The 18,890-nt window shown below is 34.0% G+C and overlaps 1 protein-coding gene across 1 annotated transcript in view; it reads right to left on the reverse strand.

Annotated features, from left to right (window-relative positions):
- Window positions 1-3,862: 3,862 nt before the first annotated feature.
- LOC101246856 (E3 ubiquitin-protein ligase UPL6) overlaps window positions 3,863-18,890 on the reverse strand; it is a 37,470-nt gene continuing 22,442 nt past the window's right edge. The window contains exons 12-26 of the mRNA XM_010320943.3: window positions 18,140-18,283; window positions 17,925-18,008; window positions 17,752-17,838; window positions 17,086-17,226; window positions 16,817-16,942; window positions 13,497-13,595; window positions 12,671-12,738; window positions 11,499-11,565; window positions 10,010-10,180; window positions 9,786-9,875; window positions 8,865-8,945; window positions 6,559-6,632; window positions 4,793-4,864; window positions 4,609-4,698; window positions 3,863-4,437 (exon numbers count right to left, since the gene is read on the reverse strand). Coding sequence (XP_010319245.1) covers window positions 4,371-4,437; window positions 4,609-4,698; window positions 4,793-4,864; window positions 6,559-6,632; window positions 8,865-8,945; window positions 9,786-9,875; window positions 10,010-10,180; window positions 11,499-11,565; window positions 12,671-12,738; window positions 13,497-13,595; window positions 16,817-16,942; window positions 17,086-17,226; window positions 17,752-17,838; window positions 17,925-18,008; window positions 18,140-18,283 — 1,461 coding nt within the window. The 3' untranslated portion in view covers window positions 3,863-4,370. The remainder of the gene's footprint in view (window positions 4,438-4,608; window positions 4,699-4,792; window positions 4,865-6,558; window positions 6,633-8,864; window positions 8,946-9,785; window positions 9,876-10,009; window positions 10,181-11,498; window positions 11,566-12,670; window positions 12,739-13,496; window positions 13,596-16,816; window positions 16,943-17,085; window positions 17,227-17,751; window positions 17,839-17,924; window positions 18,009-18,139; window positions 18,284-18,890) is intronic.

Here is an 18,890-nt window from a genome sequence, read left to right on the forward strand (position 1 = left end):
TTCACCTTTACCATATTCCATCATCAGTGTTGTAAGTCACCATTTAAGTGTATCCTTGAGATCTTTGATAATAATCATTAATTTTTTTTATCTATTACAAGAGGCCACAACATATTACTTTGAAGTAATGTGATCGCAAGGTTTTTTTTTTTGATAGTTTTTTTGATAAAACGATCAACAAGAATTTTGAACGTCATTCGAACCATGACAGTCACAGAAAACCCCCAAGTTTTTTTCAATAAACCATTATATGACTCGAACACATTTGTCGTCATGGCACCCTATCAACGACCATCATCCTTACACATTGTCCAGTTTTCAAAGGAAATTCATTTAACCATTCATATGCTGCGAGAGATAATAATTTTGATTTGTTGCATCCTTTGCACAAACTTGTTCTTCTTGTGCTCTGTGACAGCTAACCACATTAATTTTTTGAGCGCACTATTTACAAATTTTTTTTATTAAAATTTACTTTTAAGTGTCGAATACAAAATCTATGATATGTGTTGGGTGGACTCAACCAATCATAAGATTGAATACTTTGGAAGATTCCTTGATCTGTTAGAAATGAGAAAAAAATCCTTGTCGCTTACAAACAACACATGTCCATAGTAACTTGAGAAACCATGACCAAGACTCAAAACTCTCACGTGCAACTAACACATATGCAAGTGAAAAAAATATTTTCATTCGCACCAATCCCAAATGCAAATAATCACATCATACAAATCATAAAGATTTGTGTTGTTGATGGAGATGACCGGGCTACAACTTTTGAAACCATCAATGCTCTGTTTAAAAGCCCAGAAAAGAAATTTAAAGATTTTCTCACCTTGAATTGTTGTAGAATGATGCTGCCACTAATCATAGCGTCTGAATTAAATAATTGTGGTGCAATCATGTATCGAGGTAATGCCTTAATGAACTTTCAAAATCACCATAAATCATTTGAAATGCTTTTCTCTGACCTTTTAGTGCTTTTCTATAATTTGGAGTAAAGTGATGATTTCCTTTAATGATTTTACCGATCAACTTAATATTTATGTCTGAATTTCGCATAACATATGGTATCAATGAAGTGGCAATCACGATACTATTCAAATTGAAATGATCCACTTTATAATTATTTGTAAGACACGTATGCGGTTCAATCATCTTTCTTGCCTTCCATTTATCACTTGAAATCTCTCTAAAGCGAAGCATTCAGTTACACCTCAATTCACGACGCTTGCAAATAACTCTCCAACTTTTACTCTTGGATTGATCACAAAGAAATTTTTTTTATTGCAACACTATATGCTCTTACGATATATTTCATTTGCTTCTTATTCATAAATAGGGATAATACACAAGTACCCCCTCAACCTATGCTCGAAATCCCAGAGACAAACTTATACTATACTAAGGTCCTATTACCCCCCTAAACTTATTTTATAAGTAATTTTCTACCCCTTTTTAGCCTACGTGGAAGTAGTTTGAAAAAAAAAGTCAATCATCGTTGGGCCCACAAAATAGTGCCACGTAGGTCGAAAAGGAGTAAAAAATTAATAATAAAATAAGTTCAGGGGGGTAATAGAACCTTAATATAGTATAAGTGTGTCTCTGAGATTTCGGGCATAGGTTGAGGGGGTACTTGAGCATTATCCCTCATAAATATAATATCTAGTTACATATACAAATTAGATTAATCAATATAAAATGAATAAATAAATAACTATAAAGCTTTAATTTTCAACAATCGAACTTGACTGAATATATTTAGGATTGTTTGGATTTCAAAGTGTCATTCGGATAAACCATCATCTCTTGTATAGATAAAATTTTCTGTACTTTCTTCAGTGTGATTTAAGTATAAATCATAGTAGAATGATGATTAACACTTTGATCTTCAACGGGTGCATTAGGTGCATTATCTACATCATCATCATCATTCTCATACATTTCATCATTGTCTGTTACTTCATGTTCTGTAGATTTATCACTATGCAACTCACCAACTCGTTCATCACACATAATATTATTATTCACAATTAGCACGATAACTCACTGCATCTTGAAGTTCCTCACACCTATAAAATATAATACTATAAATGTATTGCGTATTAAAAAAATTTACTTTTAATAAATAAAAAAAAATCACATTATTTACCTATCAGTTGACTCCGGTAGAAAAGAATTCAAGTGCATGGAAGCATGGCTAGGCTCTCCCATATTGTAATTCAACACACTTCAATTCAAATAAGGATCATGAATATATAAGACAATTTTTGCTTATGAAATTGTTCCAATTCAAATAACGATCATGAATATATAAGACAGTTATTGTTTATGAAATCGTTGCGCGAGAAGCGATATTTTTTAAAAAAATTAGAGGGGAATTTCGCTACCTTGACAACAATTTTCTTTTTAAAAATTATTTGTTTACTAAAATTACTGCCCAATTTTTTTTACGAAATCCCACCGAATTATTACATGTTGACTAGTTGGCAGAAAGTTTTAAAAATAATTTTTTTTCAAAAAGAAAAAATTATCCACCTGATATTTTTTTTAAAAAAAAGAATCTTCACCAAAATCAAGCGCAATTTCTAATTTTTTTCCCGTTAAAATTATAAAAACGCTACAACAACAACGTTTTTTTATAAAAAAAATTAATGAAAATCGTTGCCAAGGCAACAATATCTGAAAAAAATTCGTTTTTACAAAAACGTTGCCATGGTAGCGCTTTTTATTTTTTCTTTAAAAAATTTGCAAAAATGATGCATTGATATCGCTGCTAGGTCAACGATTTTGATCTGTTAACGAATTAACGTTGTGAAAAGAAAATGGCTACATCAATAACGATTTTTCCCTTTTGTTTAGAAAAAAAATTGAGATGACTTTTTGAAATTTTTGTCAATTTTTTTACCCTTCGGGCTCCGGACTTCATTAAAAAGTGTACCAAATAAGGTACTCTACTAATACACAACGCTAATGCATGCGTTATTCTTGTTAATAGACTCTACCAAACGATTCTCAAGTGTAAAATTATCTATTGATTTAATAAAGTAAACAAATATCGTTTGATATTCCAAAATTATATAGTGAACAACTATTATTGGACTAAAGGAGTATTATTTATGAGGTAAGCAAAAAAAAACCAAGCGAACATTATACGGGGTAAATAATCAAATACCCCATAAAAACAAAATAATAACAAACATATACTTCTATACATTCATACCCCATTAAATAATTACACTATATCTCTACTAATTTTGATTAACTGACACTTAATCAGTATCATATGTATTGTATTGGAATCATTAAGACTGATATATATATATATATACACAGGTATCAATGATACCATAAAATATATGTACTCTTATAGTATCATTGACTAATGAGTAGTTTCTGAACAAAAAACCTTAATATTACCATAACAATATACATACATACTCTTATAATATCCGTCTAATAAGTAATTTCTGAAGAAAAACCTTTATGATACCAATACAATATATATATATATATATATATATATATATATATATATATTGATTTAATATTAATTAAGCAAAATTTTCAACCTTAATGATACAAATACAGTATGTGATACCAATTTAGTATCACTTAAACAAAAATTATCACCCTTTATGAATGCGGGTATGGGCACTTTCAATTTGGGTATGAACTTGTAATTATTTTGAATTTTATGACCTATGTAGTTTTACCTTATATTAGTGCTGATATTTATGTCCTCAAATTCCAACCAAACATTGTACAAGTTGGTACTGATTTTTATGTGTGTTAGCTTTAACTCAAACCAAATCTAACATGACTAAAATCTAAATGATTCAAGATCCATTCGCAAAGTGTATTAGCAAGGTACAACGCATCATAGTATAAATATATATTAAGTACTGTGCAAGCTAACCGTTCAAGGATATTACAACTAGCTGCAGTTGGGCACCTCGTGGGAGATGCATAAACTTGTACAATGAATACAAATGGTTGACAACTTCCGGTGACTATGATCATCCTAATATATAAGCTTCGACAAGTTTCAAAATAATTCTTAACTACACACTCGTTTTCAACGAGTTTGAAATGTCTAGCACGCGTGCCATTCACTTCCCAAAGGATGATATACAGTGCACCTGGGGTATGTATGCACATCTAGTCAAAAGGTAGGTAATGGGGTTCTTATTTACACGTGCTTCTTGACCATCCATCGACTGTGTAGCAATTAGCAGTTCCTTTCCTGTATGATCCATGGTGGTGCACAGATCATACCATTTCATGTGTTTTCCTTTATGCCAATGAAGAACACAAGCTGCTTCAGATAAAAAGCGGATACTCCAAAATTGCATGCACAGATAATTCCATCAGCTTAAATCAAAACCAGCATCAGCATTTATGGCGTATAACAATTTCTGCTCCATCTGCTCTTTGCTGCACCATAAAAGAAATTACAGTTACTGGCACTCCTTTGTAGTGATAAAAGGAAAGCAAAGGATGTACACTAATTTAGAAGCACCATATATACATCTCTTTTGCTTTTGAAGTTTTAAGTTTGTATCACATTGTTGTAACAATAATACATATCACTAAAACAGAGCAAACCTTCTGTATGGTGGAAATTTTAAAAGATTCATGCAAGTAGCTGATGTCGGCAGACGATCAAGAGCTTCATCAGAAGCATGCCCACCCGCTCTAATCCGAAGGCAAAAACCAAAATAATAAAAATAAAATTGGATACCAAATCAAATGCTTCAACAAAAGACATCATATAAAGAAATAGACTAACCTCTGTATGCAGAACAACGGCTCCAAATATTTAAATCCGAGTAAGGGTCCTCGTGAGCACCCAGTCACAAACCTGGCACCGAAAAGGAAAAAGTGATGAGGTTGATTTAACTCTACTGAACATTAGAATCAACACGAATAAAATGTCTGCAAAACTATCTACAATAAGTAACATTCATTTCATGTAAAAGCTGTCCATCAACATTCCATATTTCATAAATTTCTAAATACAATTTGAACACCTAATGTCACTATAAGGGGGTCCAAGGACCACAATAACATAGATATATATGTGTCATTTTCATACATATCCGCTTTTTCTCTCTAGGATGTTCAATACCAGGACGTAGGATCAACACATTTAAGTGGGAAACTGTATTTTTAACCTAAAGGAGACACAGGATGGTTAAATGCACTAAAGATCATCTAAGCAGAAGCTCCTTTTATGACGTAGAGTAAATCTATGGACATCGGGGAAGATGGAAAAAAACAAATACTAAAGAAGGGTATTTTATGCCAAACCGACCACCATATTATCTGTAACAACAGTTGCTTAATCCTTGGAAGCAATTCAGGAAAAAGATAATTTATAAGATATGATGAGAAATAAGAGAATCTCATAGAGGATGACATAGTGGTGTCTTCAACACATTTTTTTTACAGTGCTATTGCTTAGGACTCTGCCAAATGCCACTACTCTTCCTTTTTTCTGTTTGAACAAAACCATACCTGTTTGCAGGCATATTCTAGTGCCCAGGAAACAGTCTGTATCTTCAGTGCTGAAGCATTAATAGTTTCCACAGACTTCTTCGAAAGAGTGAGCAAAAAGAAAAGGATACCTAGAAATCCACATGGATCTCTATACAGAGCTCAGAACAGAAACCCCTAGCACTAATTACTTAAAGATTTGAACTTAATTTTGGATGATTAAATGTTTTTCACTCAAGAAAGGTGCTCAATGAGAGTAAGTTGCTTTCTTGTCAACTTTCCAGCATTTGGTACTGGCAGAAATATTTCTAAATTATTTTTCAAAACCATGGATTCACTGTTAACACACTAAAATCAGCTTTTCCTATGAAATACTTCTCCTCAAAACTTAAATAAATCAAACTTCTGCACCTGCACATAGCTATTCGACAGGACATATGGAGACAAAAAATAAATTACACTGCAGACAGTTTACTTGAGACAAAAACAAAACAAGAAAATCAGGGAGAACATTTTAAGAGGGAAAAAACAAAAAAACAAAAGAACATCAGATTTCCCCTTCCACCCCTTTCCCGTTAACATGTTAAGCTATATTATTAAGGATGTTCCAAAGTAAACAATAATGGCTATACAACGGCTGATCTCAGAAAAAAATAGGCAAAATCTTTTCAAACTTCTGAGTTAAAGATCCACTGATTGAAAAACACAATACTCAAATGTACCAAAGAACTGCCAAAATACAGAAGTTGAACAAACCATTTCAGACCTCAGAGTGAGGAACCCATCAGATGAAGCAAAATGAAAGCAATTTACTCGGTGAAAAAGAAATACCAAATCACATCCCAAACTTATTTTCATCATGTAGTGTACGCATAATTTATCAGAACATCATGTTTAAAGATGGCAGAAAAGAAGCACAAAGTCTCAGTCATCCTATTGCATCCTAAGATCAAGTTACTTAAATTACATCCTATGGACCATTTAAAACAGAAAAGTTTAGCAGTTTCCTGTTTCTGAACAAGAATGTATCAAGAAACATATGAGAAGCGTAAAACTTACTTCAGAAATTTTCTCTGATTTTCCAAAGAAAAGTTTTTCACAACCTCCCAAAACGTATCAATAACATAGTGTTCCTGTGAGAAGTACTTCAGTTAGTTATGCACAGTTAAAGGACGTATTCAAACTAATAGAAAAGCAGAAAGCATTTATTGATGAAACCACAATGTAGCTCATTAACCTAAATGACTCACATATGCTCAGCTTCTAGATAATTTAAGTCTAGCTTTAATCCAAGGTACATGAGCCGTTTAATACCTATGACTACTATACATATAAAAAAATACCTCTATTACTATAGTCAAGAAGGCATACTACTAATCCATAAGCTTCAACATTTCATCTTCAATAAGAGAAGGATCCACATCAGATTTTTTGCATTACTTTTCAGAAAGTGATCTATCACAAACGAATATATGGACTGTTTTGAGGTGATTTTTACTGCACCATCTGAAACTGGTGAGTTTCTAAGTTCTGACCATCATTTATTGATTTTGTTCCCGACTCATGGCAATGATGGCAACATTCTACAGGAGGGTTTTATTGGTTTTGCTACAGTAGAATGTTCAAGATTGTTCTCTTTCAGAATACAATACATGGGACACAATTTTCTTATCCTCTACGTTGTGTTAGGTTATAGACTTCATGATTACACTTATAGACTAAGTTGGAAAAACTATGGCTTTCGTTGCCTTTGGATTGGAAAATGTTTCATGTCTAGTTTGGTTTGGGGAGAACAGGTTTTATGTTTCTTATGAATTTTTATTGCAAACAGAATGGTGACATTGGTGAGTGTTTCAAGTTTACTTTTTAGGAAATAGTCTTGGTTTCTTTTTTTCTAAAAGGAAGCAGTGTAGCTATTTCATCCATATAAAAGCTTCTCTCAAAAAAAGGAAGCTTTTATATGGAAAATTCACAGATTAAAACAAACAAACCTTTTTACTGGTTACCAAACCATGATTTTGAATAGGGTTCGTTTGTCAAAGGAAAACTTCGTTCTAAAACGGTGGGATCCAGACCAGCTTGCGTGTATCTTGACTATTCCACTGAGACCCACCAGCACATTTACCGGATAAGTTTTCTCACCAAGGCTTAGGCATATGAGAAGAGAGAAAATGTGTGCAGATTGTTAAACTGAAACATTATGGATTCGTTCTGTTTGATGTACAAGGACAAAATAATACCAGCATATAGCTTTACATTATTAATATTACAACTGCTTTCTATTATAAAACTCCGCATTATTTGCGTTCCTAATACAGCGTATAGCTTCGGCAATAAAACTCAGAATAACTAATATCTGCTTAACTTGTTGTAGGAAATCTCTCTATGATTTTATATGAGACAGAAGATTAAATAAGATACATGTATTAGCAACATTAGGATTAAGACAAGTCTCGACTTTGGTATCATAGTCATAACAATCTATGTATTATTTATTTGGTGTGCACCAAACTTAAGTATTATCCACTACATAACAATGCCCACATACTAAGTGTGAACCTAATAGTTCCTAACTGTAGAATTTCCAGGGTGTGCCGCATGCAAGACACTTTTTTGGTTCAGAAAAATCTTGGAGGTGATATTTATTTTTGGTGTGGCCTCCAGTTATCTTTTGAAAAAACAGAGGAATCAATCAATCAGACAAGCAGTTTTTTCCAGTTGCACCCACGAAAGATTGTTGGGATTAATTTTTTTTTATACATCAACTCGGTATCACCATCATAATATAATAAAAGAAAACAACAACTATGCCAGTAAAAGAGTCACCCAAAATAAGTTTTGAACTCTCCTTAGAAGATGTCATCAGATCATGTTTGATTTAAAGCAAACATTACCCTTAGAGGGTGTTTGGATTGGCTTATTTTAAGTGCATTTGGCTTTTAAGCTCCTTTTCTATTTTTTGTGGTGTTTGGGAAAAAGATAAAAAGTGTGTTTAAACACTTACTTTTGGAACAAAAAACCACAAATAAGCTAAAAGCTATAAGCTTATAAGCTTTTTATAAAAATCCAATACAAACACCCTCTTAGATTATTTCTAACCTGATGCACGCTGTACTCTTCTCCAAACCTTCTATCATTCTACTACAACTTGTTTTTTTAAAAATAAATGAACTTGAAGGTATATACTTCTGCTATTAGTTTTAGAGAAACACACACGATATAATTTATCTTGTGGGAACATGAGATATTCCCTCACGAAAATGAGGAATACAACCTCTGCAGACATGTCCGATTTATCAAACAGGAAACCATTTTGAAGAGAAACATTCAGAGAAGAAACTGAAGAGAATTGCAGAAGCAGTTACCTTGTGGTAACCTCCTGTATAATTGGTATGAGCTCGAAGGTCATCAATATCAATGCCATCAAGTGATCCAGAAATAAGAAGCTGAAAACAGGGCCAAAAAGTAAGACACAGATAACTAGACCTCTTACTAATTAAGAACATAACAATTATAATATATCTAGACTAGAACACAAAACAATTCTCGCCCATTGGATAATTTTCCAGCGTACAAGTAATTTTATCTTGTCCAGGCTTCTATTGACTTTCTTCTTCGCAATTATCGTTTTCTTTTTTTCATCTTCTTTGGGCAGCATACGACAGCTAGTTCTCAATAAGTTGGAGCTTGAAATGTAAGTCATTCAGGCTTCATGCAAATCCTTCTCTCTCAAATTTTGTTCTTTCATAATTGCTCAGGTTTTTATATCCAAATGATTTATTCTCAGCAAAATATCTTGACAGATTAAGGCACTACTAGCTCTTTGTAAATGGCTAGGCGGATCTCAATAACTTACTACAGATAACAAGCCCTACAAGTAGCTTTATCCAGAGTAATCTATCATGCCTCAGAGAAGTAAGCGGAGTAACTCGGTTTACTTTGTTAAGATGTGCAGTTGAGATGCAAGGGATAGGTAACTTTCCTGAATTTCAAGTGCTTTCTTCTAATAAAATGATACTACCTCTGCCTAAAAAAGAATGGCACTTCTATATATTTGGAAACAATTTAACTTTGAACTTCCCATTTACCTTTAATAACATGATTTTATAGCCACAGAAATCTCTATGGGATGTTTTCACAGCAAGTTTCACAAGTCTTTCTTTCTTTCTCCCTTAAGACTGTACTCCCAGTCAAACATCACAAAAAGTGGGGCTGAGGGAGTATAATAGGTAAACCAACAATGTTTCTAATGTAAAAAAGTGTAACAGAAGTATAAATGCTAGCACCTGAAGTTCATGTTCATTAAACATGTCAATCCACTCCTTTTGTATTAGCTGTTGGAAACCCCTCAGAAAATGAGAACTTTGTTGACGGATCTACATCATCACAAGATAGACTAAGCAACAACTATGAAATGGATATGCATCTCACACAAAAAAGTTCTTCACAGAAATATTGTGATATTGCAAAGAGCAGTAGGTTGGAAAAGAACAGAGTGGGGGTAAATAACCTGAAAGTTTAAACGATGGTTAGCAACAAGATGAATAAAGGTGATGACATTCTCATTAGTAACACGTGTGCTTTTACCACCAGGAAGCAGCTCTTCTTCCGCTTGCTCTCCATATTCATTGTTGAGAATGACAAAGTACAACTCAAGATCTGAAACATCACCTTCGTAATGCTGAAATTTGAGAAAAAGTCAAAGAATGAGGTAATAAAATGAGTAATAGGTAGAAGAGAAAAGTGATTTTCAAGAGATGAAAAAGACACCATGTCAGTAGCACATGATCAAAAATCAACATGTATGGGCCCCCACTATATTCTTTTCTAGATTTTCTTCATAAGGCTCGCCTACTATTATGCAGGGGCCTGGGATTTCCCCCCTCTGTTAGAATTTGACTAACAGAAGTAAAAGAAACGAGGAGCATATTCAAATTCCTCATCCCTCACAGGCTCAGAACATTACAGAAGGAAAGATATGTCAGTTTGATTTTATGCCTTAGCAAGTAACGCAGATGATAATAACATAATTTTCCTTTCCGAAGGACAAAACTTAATCATTAGTGTTAGTGAACCCCTAGTTAGTCTTGAAAGACAAATTACGGATATTGGACTGTAATGGTTTTAACTGGCACGAAATGGATATTGAGGATTCTTGTAGACCCCACCTAATTTGGCCTAGATCATAATATTTGTGGCTGTTAACTTCCAAATTTCTTACACGAACGATTTGTTTGTGGTCTTTCATGTAGTTATGGATCCCAACCTATTTTCAAACCTGCAATACACATGTGATCTGGACTAGAATGAATTATCTCTACCATCTATTCTAACTATTTAGGCTTAGCAGGGGGGCTAAAAGACCCTTTAAAAAGTTCACCAAACAAAAAAAGCAAAAAGCAGAGGAAGGATCAAGGCTGAAAAAAAATAAAGGAACATGAATACCTCAAAATCTTTATCAGTACCACTCTTAGACATGGTAAGATTTTTTTGATAGTTCTTCGACATTGTAAGATCTTATAACGAGATTCCTTGATAACTCTAGTTTACCAATTCAAGGAAAAGGTGCATGTACTATAAAAGTGTAAACAGAATATGGAAATATGGGATAAGAACTGGCAAGATCCTGAAACACTCTGTTTTTTAACAAAATAAAAATTTATTTTCACCGTGAGCTTACAGGGATATTGCCACTCCCAATTAGAACCTCCGTCGCAAACTTTTGCTTGAAACAAAGCACTCATGGTTTTCCAAGTTGCATAGTATAAGAAAACTCAAGAAACAAAAACAGAGGGAAATAAAATTTAAAAAAGAACTTCACAGAAAAATTGTCATTTCTCAAGATTATAAGTTGCATTGCTACTTTTCCACAGAGTATAACCGAAATAAATTTAACCATCTTTACCATACAGAATGCATCAAACATAAATATAAGAACTGACGCTAGTATAAATAACTCAAATGTGATAAAGAGGTATAAAGGATATAAGAAACATCACCTTCAGGAAGATGAGATGGCGATACAATTCTGGATCCAAGGAAGGAAGATCATTCAAATAGTTATACCTGAGGAGCAAAATACGAGAACGGACCAAGTGAGTGAGGCCAAATATGCATGTCACAATGAGTTATTGAAGAAATGACATGGTTTTTCTTTTTGTGACCAACAAGGTAGAAATGTTGAACTGTTAGACATGAGAATGCCCTTCAAAAGGTGCACTCCAAGTTGACATAAAGATCTCTGTCCAATTAGGTCAATATATCAAATCTTTCAATTCTACACCCTTCCACAGCCCACACTGTCAACACCCTACAGTATTTTCAGTAAAAATATTGTTCAACATGTGTCTATTGTCTATTAATATGCATGTGCATATTGCATGTCACTCTTACCCAGAAGAGCATTATGGAATTACCTACTATAAGACTCAGTTGCTTTTAGATCCTCAATATAATGATTGCTTTCTTTTAGCTAGTAATTCTATTTTGTGATTGCTTTCTTTTAGCGAATTACTACTCTGCAACACCCAAAGATTGATTAAGTGTTCAATGAAACAAAAGGCAGTAATAAAATATTGATAAAACAAAGTTTCTACATATTATCTCAGTTAAAATAGGCAACCTCATTTGAATAGCACGGCGATTTAGAAAAACTAAGTTTACATGAGCTATTGTATTAAAGTATGATATATTTATTTCTTATTGGATATTAGGCCAAGCAAAGTGACACAGTGAAGGATATGTTATAATTTTCTTCAAGGCCTGTTCATCACCGATTTTTGAATTACGACTACAGTCGGGAATTTTTACACAATAAATATTCATAAAACACCAACTCCTTAGTTCCATTTACGGAATAACCATGATTAAATGGCATCTTTGAAAGAAAGAATTTTCTGGATCCACAGAGAACATAAACATTACTTTGTGTCAATTGCATGATCTGTTGCATGCATTAAGTTACTTCCTGGTGAAAGCAGCTGGTCTCTTTAAAAATAAGGCGTCATTATCTACTTCTTTTTGAGTTTCCAGTTATCTTTCTAGTAAGGTTTTATGTGTCAATTCTTCTAGAAAATTTGCACAAAGCCTTCATCATGCATTCTCTACATTATAAGAATCCAGACAACTACAAAATAAATTAGATCACAAAAGAATTCTTCTATTAGCTTACTTTTGCTTCAACTTGCTCAAAAAGAATGTTGCAAATGGAATATCAACAAGGATGCCTTCAAACATTGCCTACAACATCACGAAAGGAAAAAAAAAGCATTTACTGTCAAGATAAAATATTCAAGGCACAAAATGGAAATACCTTGAGAGGAGTAGATCCAACGAACAATGTCCTAGCTTAAAACCCATAAGCTCAAAAATAATAGTATATAAGTGCTGCTAATAAGAAATTAATAAATCATTCCATTTAAAATGATCTCTCTTGATAAGGTGCATTGATATTTCTCAAAACATTATCTAGTTAACTTTATTGTAAAAGATAATGCGGAGCTGAAGCTGATCCACTAGGCGTACGTTACACTTTACCTTTGGTTCTGCAAGTTGAGCTGAACTTTGTTTAATGATGTTAAATGAAGAAATGTACTATCATATGTCATCATCAACAAACTTTGAATTCAAAATAAGTGCTAAACAAGCAGAAATTTTCCCTTCCATCATCAAAGAAAGGTATTCACGCAGAAAGTCAGAAACAGTTCCCCAGATAAATCACACTACTGCTGTTTTTTCTTCCTTTTGATCCGTTAAATCACACAACCAGTTTCCAGTTCAAAATGAGAAGCTTTACTAATGAAATGCATATTTATATCAAGATGATAATGACTTGATAATGAGATATATTTCAAGATAATAATACCTCCTAGGAGTAATTTTCACCAACGCATGTGTATTGTTTAGTTTAGAACGAATATACAACAGCATGTGAGAAGATTAGTCAATCAGTGATCTTCAGAGGTCATGTTGAACAAGCATTAAAGAAGTGCCAATACCTTTGCAAGAACTGTCCCCAGAAAATGAAAATACTGGAGGTGTTGATCATGAATCAGTCCAGACCCAGGATTCGGATAGAGTAGATGATCCGCAGTTTCCTAAATTCACAAGGAAAGGCAAGATAAGTGGAAGTTAATGAACAAAACAATAACATGAGTGTAAATCAAAGATTTATTGTCAATTCAAATTTAAATGATTTATTTTCCCCTTCTTTTTAAATTTCAAATAGTGAGCCCGAGAGATTTCACCACCCAGCTATCCACGCTAGCGGCTAGCCTAAGTTAAAGACATGTATTAAGATGATGGGAATTGGAGCTGTTGATCAGGAAAGACGAGATGGATTTGCTAGAGTCTTTGACACACTGAAAGCCCTAAGATTGATCTGATTCCTCCCAACGAACGGGAATGTCTTAAAGACTTCCTTTTAGCTCTAAGATGACTAACACTAGAGGATCCAAGTAGTAAATGTTTCAGTGACATCAACTCAAGGAACTTTTGAGGAGACTGATGCCGGATTTTCTGACTCATCACTCATTCCTTCCTAACTCAACAGGAATTGCAATATCGAGAGAGGAAGCAACAAATGACCACCAATAATAGGTAAAATAGGTAGGTTACTACAACAGATAGTCTCAGATAGATCATAATAAAATGAATATTCCTTTTAAGTTTAAAAATAACTGATGTCCTACTTGCAAGAAGATGGAGAATGGCAAAGTTTCCCTTCCCCATTCTAATGCCACAAACAGGCCAGAGATTGTAAGTGGTTGGATGGGAAAATCCAAATGAATCTGACAATAATGAGGCTCAACAAACTTTTCCATGAGACGAGAAAAACTCCGGAAAAAATAAATAGAAAACATGTAAAATGCTTCCAAATGATTATTCTAGGAGGTATTACATATCATTGGTAAGATATATCTGCAGTAGAAATTTTAATTTCAGATAAGTATCTGCAGTGGAAATTTATTGCAGCAGGCAGAAATTGGGGTCTCATCAATGAACTGTATCTCGGATTCTAAATAACATTCTAAAAGATAAACAATTCTACATCAATTTATGTAGGACGAAATCGCATGTTGTCTTTTCGTACAAACCAAAAAATCAAGGAAAAGATGGATCAGGTAAGATGATAACAATAAACGGTCGTGACCTTAGCAAAACACAAAATCTTGGCAGCAAACACTTTTACGACTAAGACAAGAGAATAAAAAAGGATTGAAACCAAAGTAAATAGGCTTACACTTTATTTTCTTTTTCTGAAAGTAAGCGTTGCAATTAACAAGGTCAGGCCAGAGCCAAATTTATCTAGCACCCAATCAAGCTAGATGACAAGCTCCACAATCAAGTGAGGTCTCTCTCTCTCTCTCTCTCTCTCTCTTCCCTCCTCAGTGTTATTAAAGGCAAAAAAATTTAAGGTCTTTTGAGGCTATTACCGCAAATAAATTGTGGGCTTTAATGAAGAAAGGCACAAATGGAGAAAAAAATACAAACATGCATGTGTAGTGCAAACAAAACTACAAACTATAAGCATGAGCAGAAAATGTATGGATACAAAATTTTAAAAAATAATTACGATAAAGTGAAATATCAATTCTTTAGTGTCGCCTCTTCAAGAGCACACCTGTCGTCAAGGAAATCCTTTCGAGCCTTGGTGGCAACATTGAAGCAGCCAATAAGCCAGACGAAGTGCTCAACATGTTTTGCACCTCGCACGTCTATAACCACATTATGCTCCTCCCCGTCTTTATTTTTTGTTGGAAATATTTTAATGGTTTTTCAATTTCATTTATTTAGAGAGGAGAATAGACAAAAGAAAAAGACGAACAACATAAGGAAGTTCGAAGGGGGAACAGAAAGAGAGATTCTGCACTTGTACAGCAGAAAAAGTAAGGAAAGCGGTCTTTCATATAACATGGACAGAAGAAAAAACCTAATAAGAGATAGGAGTATATGCTCAATCACTAATTCTTTTTAAGAAATAAAAGAAAAATTAGTATTTGAGTGTATAATCCCTAATTGCCAACCAAAAAGGTACTCAATTACAGCAAACTTAAAATAAACATTCACGTTCTCAAAATAAATCAACCACAAGCGAGAAATGGAAGATAGACCTTATCTTGGTCATATTACTCTTTGAGGTTTTTTTTCGAGGGTGGGGGCAAATAGGTCTCATATTACTGTCATGAATGGGAAGAGAAATACTAGTTTGCGCTTTTTGACATAAATGTAGTTTACTTAGTACGATAAGATGTCATCTTCCTTTAGTAGAACTCCTATAGAAAGCAGGTAGCATTACATAATTTCCATATCCATAGGCTTTCGACAATCCAAGATGAAGGTGAAGCAGTAAGCATCTATAATGAAGAGAAAGTCAATTGTGATAACATATGGAGCATGCTCTGCATCTTTTAGGTACAAAGTTTCTGAGACTTCTGCAATTTACAAGCTGCTAGAAAGTAACTAGAACATTCTCTATTGTAATCATTATATCTCTGTTACTGTTTATACTTTCCAGTATGTTTAACTAAGCAATGTGTAGTCTCCTATACAACTAAGTAAATAGCATGTATCTTTGTTTTTTTATCAGACAGCAGATCCAAGTATTATTGTGAACCTCACCACTAGAATCCAGTTTTTAACCCCAATGAACTCGACATCATTTATTACCTTGGGCCTTATTTCCAATTTAGAAATTCTTGAGGTTATTGTGAAAATTGCTTTGAGCCTTTTCTCAACTCTTCATCTTCTCTTCTGAAATTTTAACATGCCCCCTTACATCCTACTAATGACTTCACCAAATTGATCAGCTAAGAAGTCTCAGTCAGTTCTATCTAAGTTTGCTACCAATTGGGGCTATGTTACATACACCCTTCAATTTCCTTGACATATCTGGGTTGAATGTATAACATATGGGTATGGGTACTTAATGCAAGTCCTAAATTCCAAAGAGTTGGCATACCCATACCATTTACTGACGTAGACTCCTATTAAGTGCATCATTACCCAACTCCATGCAACAAATCATAAGCTCTTTGTCATATATTGAGGAATCTTTAGCACTAAATATTGTAACTCTTCCTATTACATTTTGTGTTCCATTTCTCATCAGGTGAAAAGTACTCTACTTCCTTCTACAGTTCCAGACATCTCCAGACGTACTTCATCAACTGCTAGATTCATGAACAGTTCCCTCTGCTGCAAGAGTAAATATCTCAAAATATACGGTTCCAGGATATTAAAATGACTGGAACCTCAACTAGTTATGGGGCAAGTTGGTCTAATCAATAATAAGTAATAACATTAGTGAAATTAGTACCTTAAATAATCCATATTGTACATCAAAAGCTGCTCGAGTGATATTCTCCATAAAATCCTTGAATATCCCACCACCATCTATACCAGCTTCCTCAACTCCAAGTTCGTTGACAAAAGTCACACGTATCTGGTTACACAAAGTTAACCACAGGAGTAGAAATCATTTTATTCCTGAGGGAAGTGTCCTCACATACACACATACTTGTACATATACATGCATGTATGTAATAAAATAGAAAGCAAACATAATACACAGAGCAAATGTATCACCAGTCCACGTAGATCCTCCTCCGACAATGCATTCAATTGGTTAAAAGCATCTTCCAGAATATGGTCTCTTCTAATTCTGAATCTATGCCTAGCAAAGAGACCCTGGCTCCCATTCCTTTGTCTTGCTTCAGCGAGTTGTGACTGCCAAATGATTAAAAATCTATTGGTTAGTGGTAGCTGAATGACATGCTATTACAAGAAACTGACCGGCTGTAGTGGCTTAATGTGTAAGCTCATATCTTAAGCAAAACTAAACAAAAGCACAAAATTAATAAAACGGGAATGAAGCCACTCATTTTTGTGGAATGGATATAAAGGCCCGAAAGAAAAGAGTGAAAGGAGTAAAAGGGCAAGCAAAAAAATGAGATGCCAAGACTTTCTTTTAACATGTAAATGTGGTTTTCTCATTCATAAACATTGGCAAAAAGTAAGGAATTTTTTTTTGAAGATATGATTCTCTAGAAACTCCGCCCAATCATTCACACAACAATGAACTTTCAATTTACACCAAAAGAAAATAAGGGAACTGGGACTACTCATCAACTGAGAGAACTCGACTCTACTCTCGTCTGTCAACCATAGAACCCACCCCAAGTTTTTAAGATGCCAATTGCCAAGACTTAAAAGAAAAAAACAAAGAGAAGTTGTGCAGATTTCATTACTCACAGTAAATATTTTGGCTCGGCTAGTAAATGGCACCAGGAATGGAGCTTGCTTTAGTATATCGTTGGCTCTAGTATTCTCCATCATTGCCTAGAAGAGATTTCCAATTACCGAGACAAATTTATGAAACAAAAATCAAACTAACAGAAACATAAGTTGCAATTGACAGCTATTACCTGAGATATGAAATATTCATTTACACCATCAGCATGAAATTCACTAGGAGGTGTAAATTGCCGTCTGTTGTTCCAATCTTGTAACTACAATAACCCTATCTTAGAACAGTAATTCAATATAATCTTTATAGCTCAAACTTCAGTTCTAAAATAATTCAACTACAAGACAAGATCTTACAAGAATTGTGTTTGAAGGAGACAGACTGTGTATATACCTGTGATAGGAGTTCAGATGCTACAACACAGACCCTGTGTTGAAGGAACTCTAACGGATGCTTCTTCATAGCAACAATAGCAGTTGTTGATTTACCAAAGTTAGCAGGCACTGTAGGGTTCAACCAGAGGAGCTGCCACAAGGCCTAAGTATTCAAAGCATAAATGCATTAGACATGAAAGAAGTCCTGATACAATATAACACAAGCCATCATAGTGGGATTTTTGGGTTTTTGCAACTTTCACTTGGCACTTCCAAGTTAAAGAAAAGTGGGATATTTGGTGTACGCAAGACTTCAAAAGCTAAATATCTGCTTCAAAGAGCAATACATCTGATAGCTTTAAGGAATGAAATTTCATGTATCTATGTATATATTTTTTGAAACTATGTATCACTATATGGTTTCTAAGGAACCTCCCCTGTTAGATCAGAGAAATTGTTTCATTATATACCCTTGTGTTCATCACAGAACATAGTTCAACTAATCCAAAAAATAGAGAGCATATTTAGAAAATCACAAGAACTACTATGGGCACTTCCAGTTACACTTATGTCTTATTTCAGTTCTGTGGATTGTCCAGATTTTGTTTATACAATAGTTTCTACGCACTAACTCCAGATAATAGCCGGTCAACAATCGAAATAAAGGAGAAGGATTGCACTAGGTTTATAAAGAAGCAAAAAACTAGTAAAGAATCATCATAGAAATGAATGAGTTCGGCCTCGCTGTCCTAGGCACCCATTACATTGAC

The sequence above is a fragment of the Solanum lycopersicum genome, chromosome 1, assembly GCF_036512215.1.
Source record: "Solanum lycopersicum chromosome 1, SLM_r2.1".
Classification (NCBI taxonomy): domain Eukaryota; kingdom Viridiplantae; phylum Streptophyta; class Magnoliopsida; order Solanales; family Solanaceae; genus Solanum; species Solanum lycopersicum.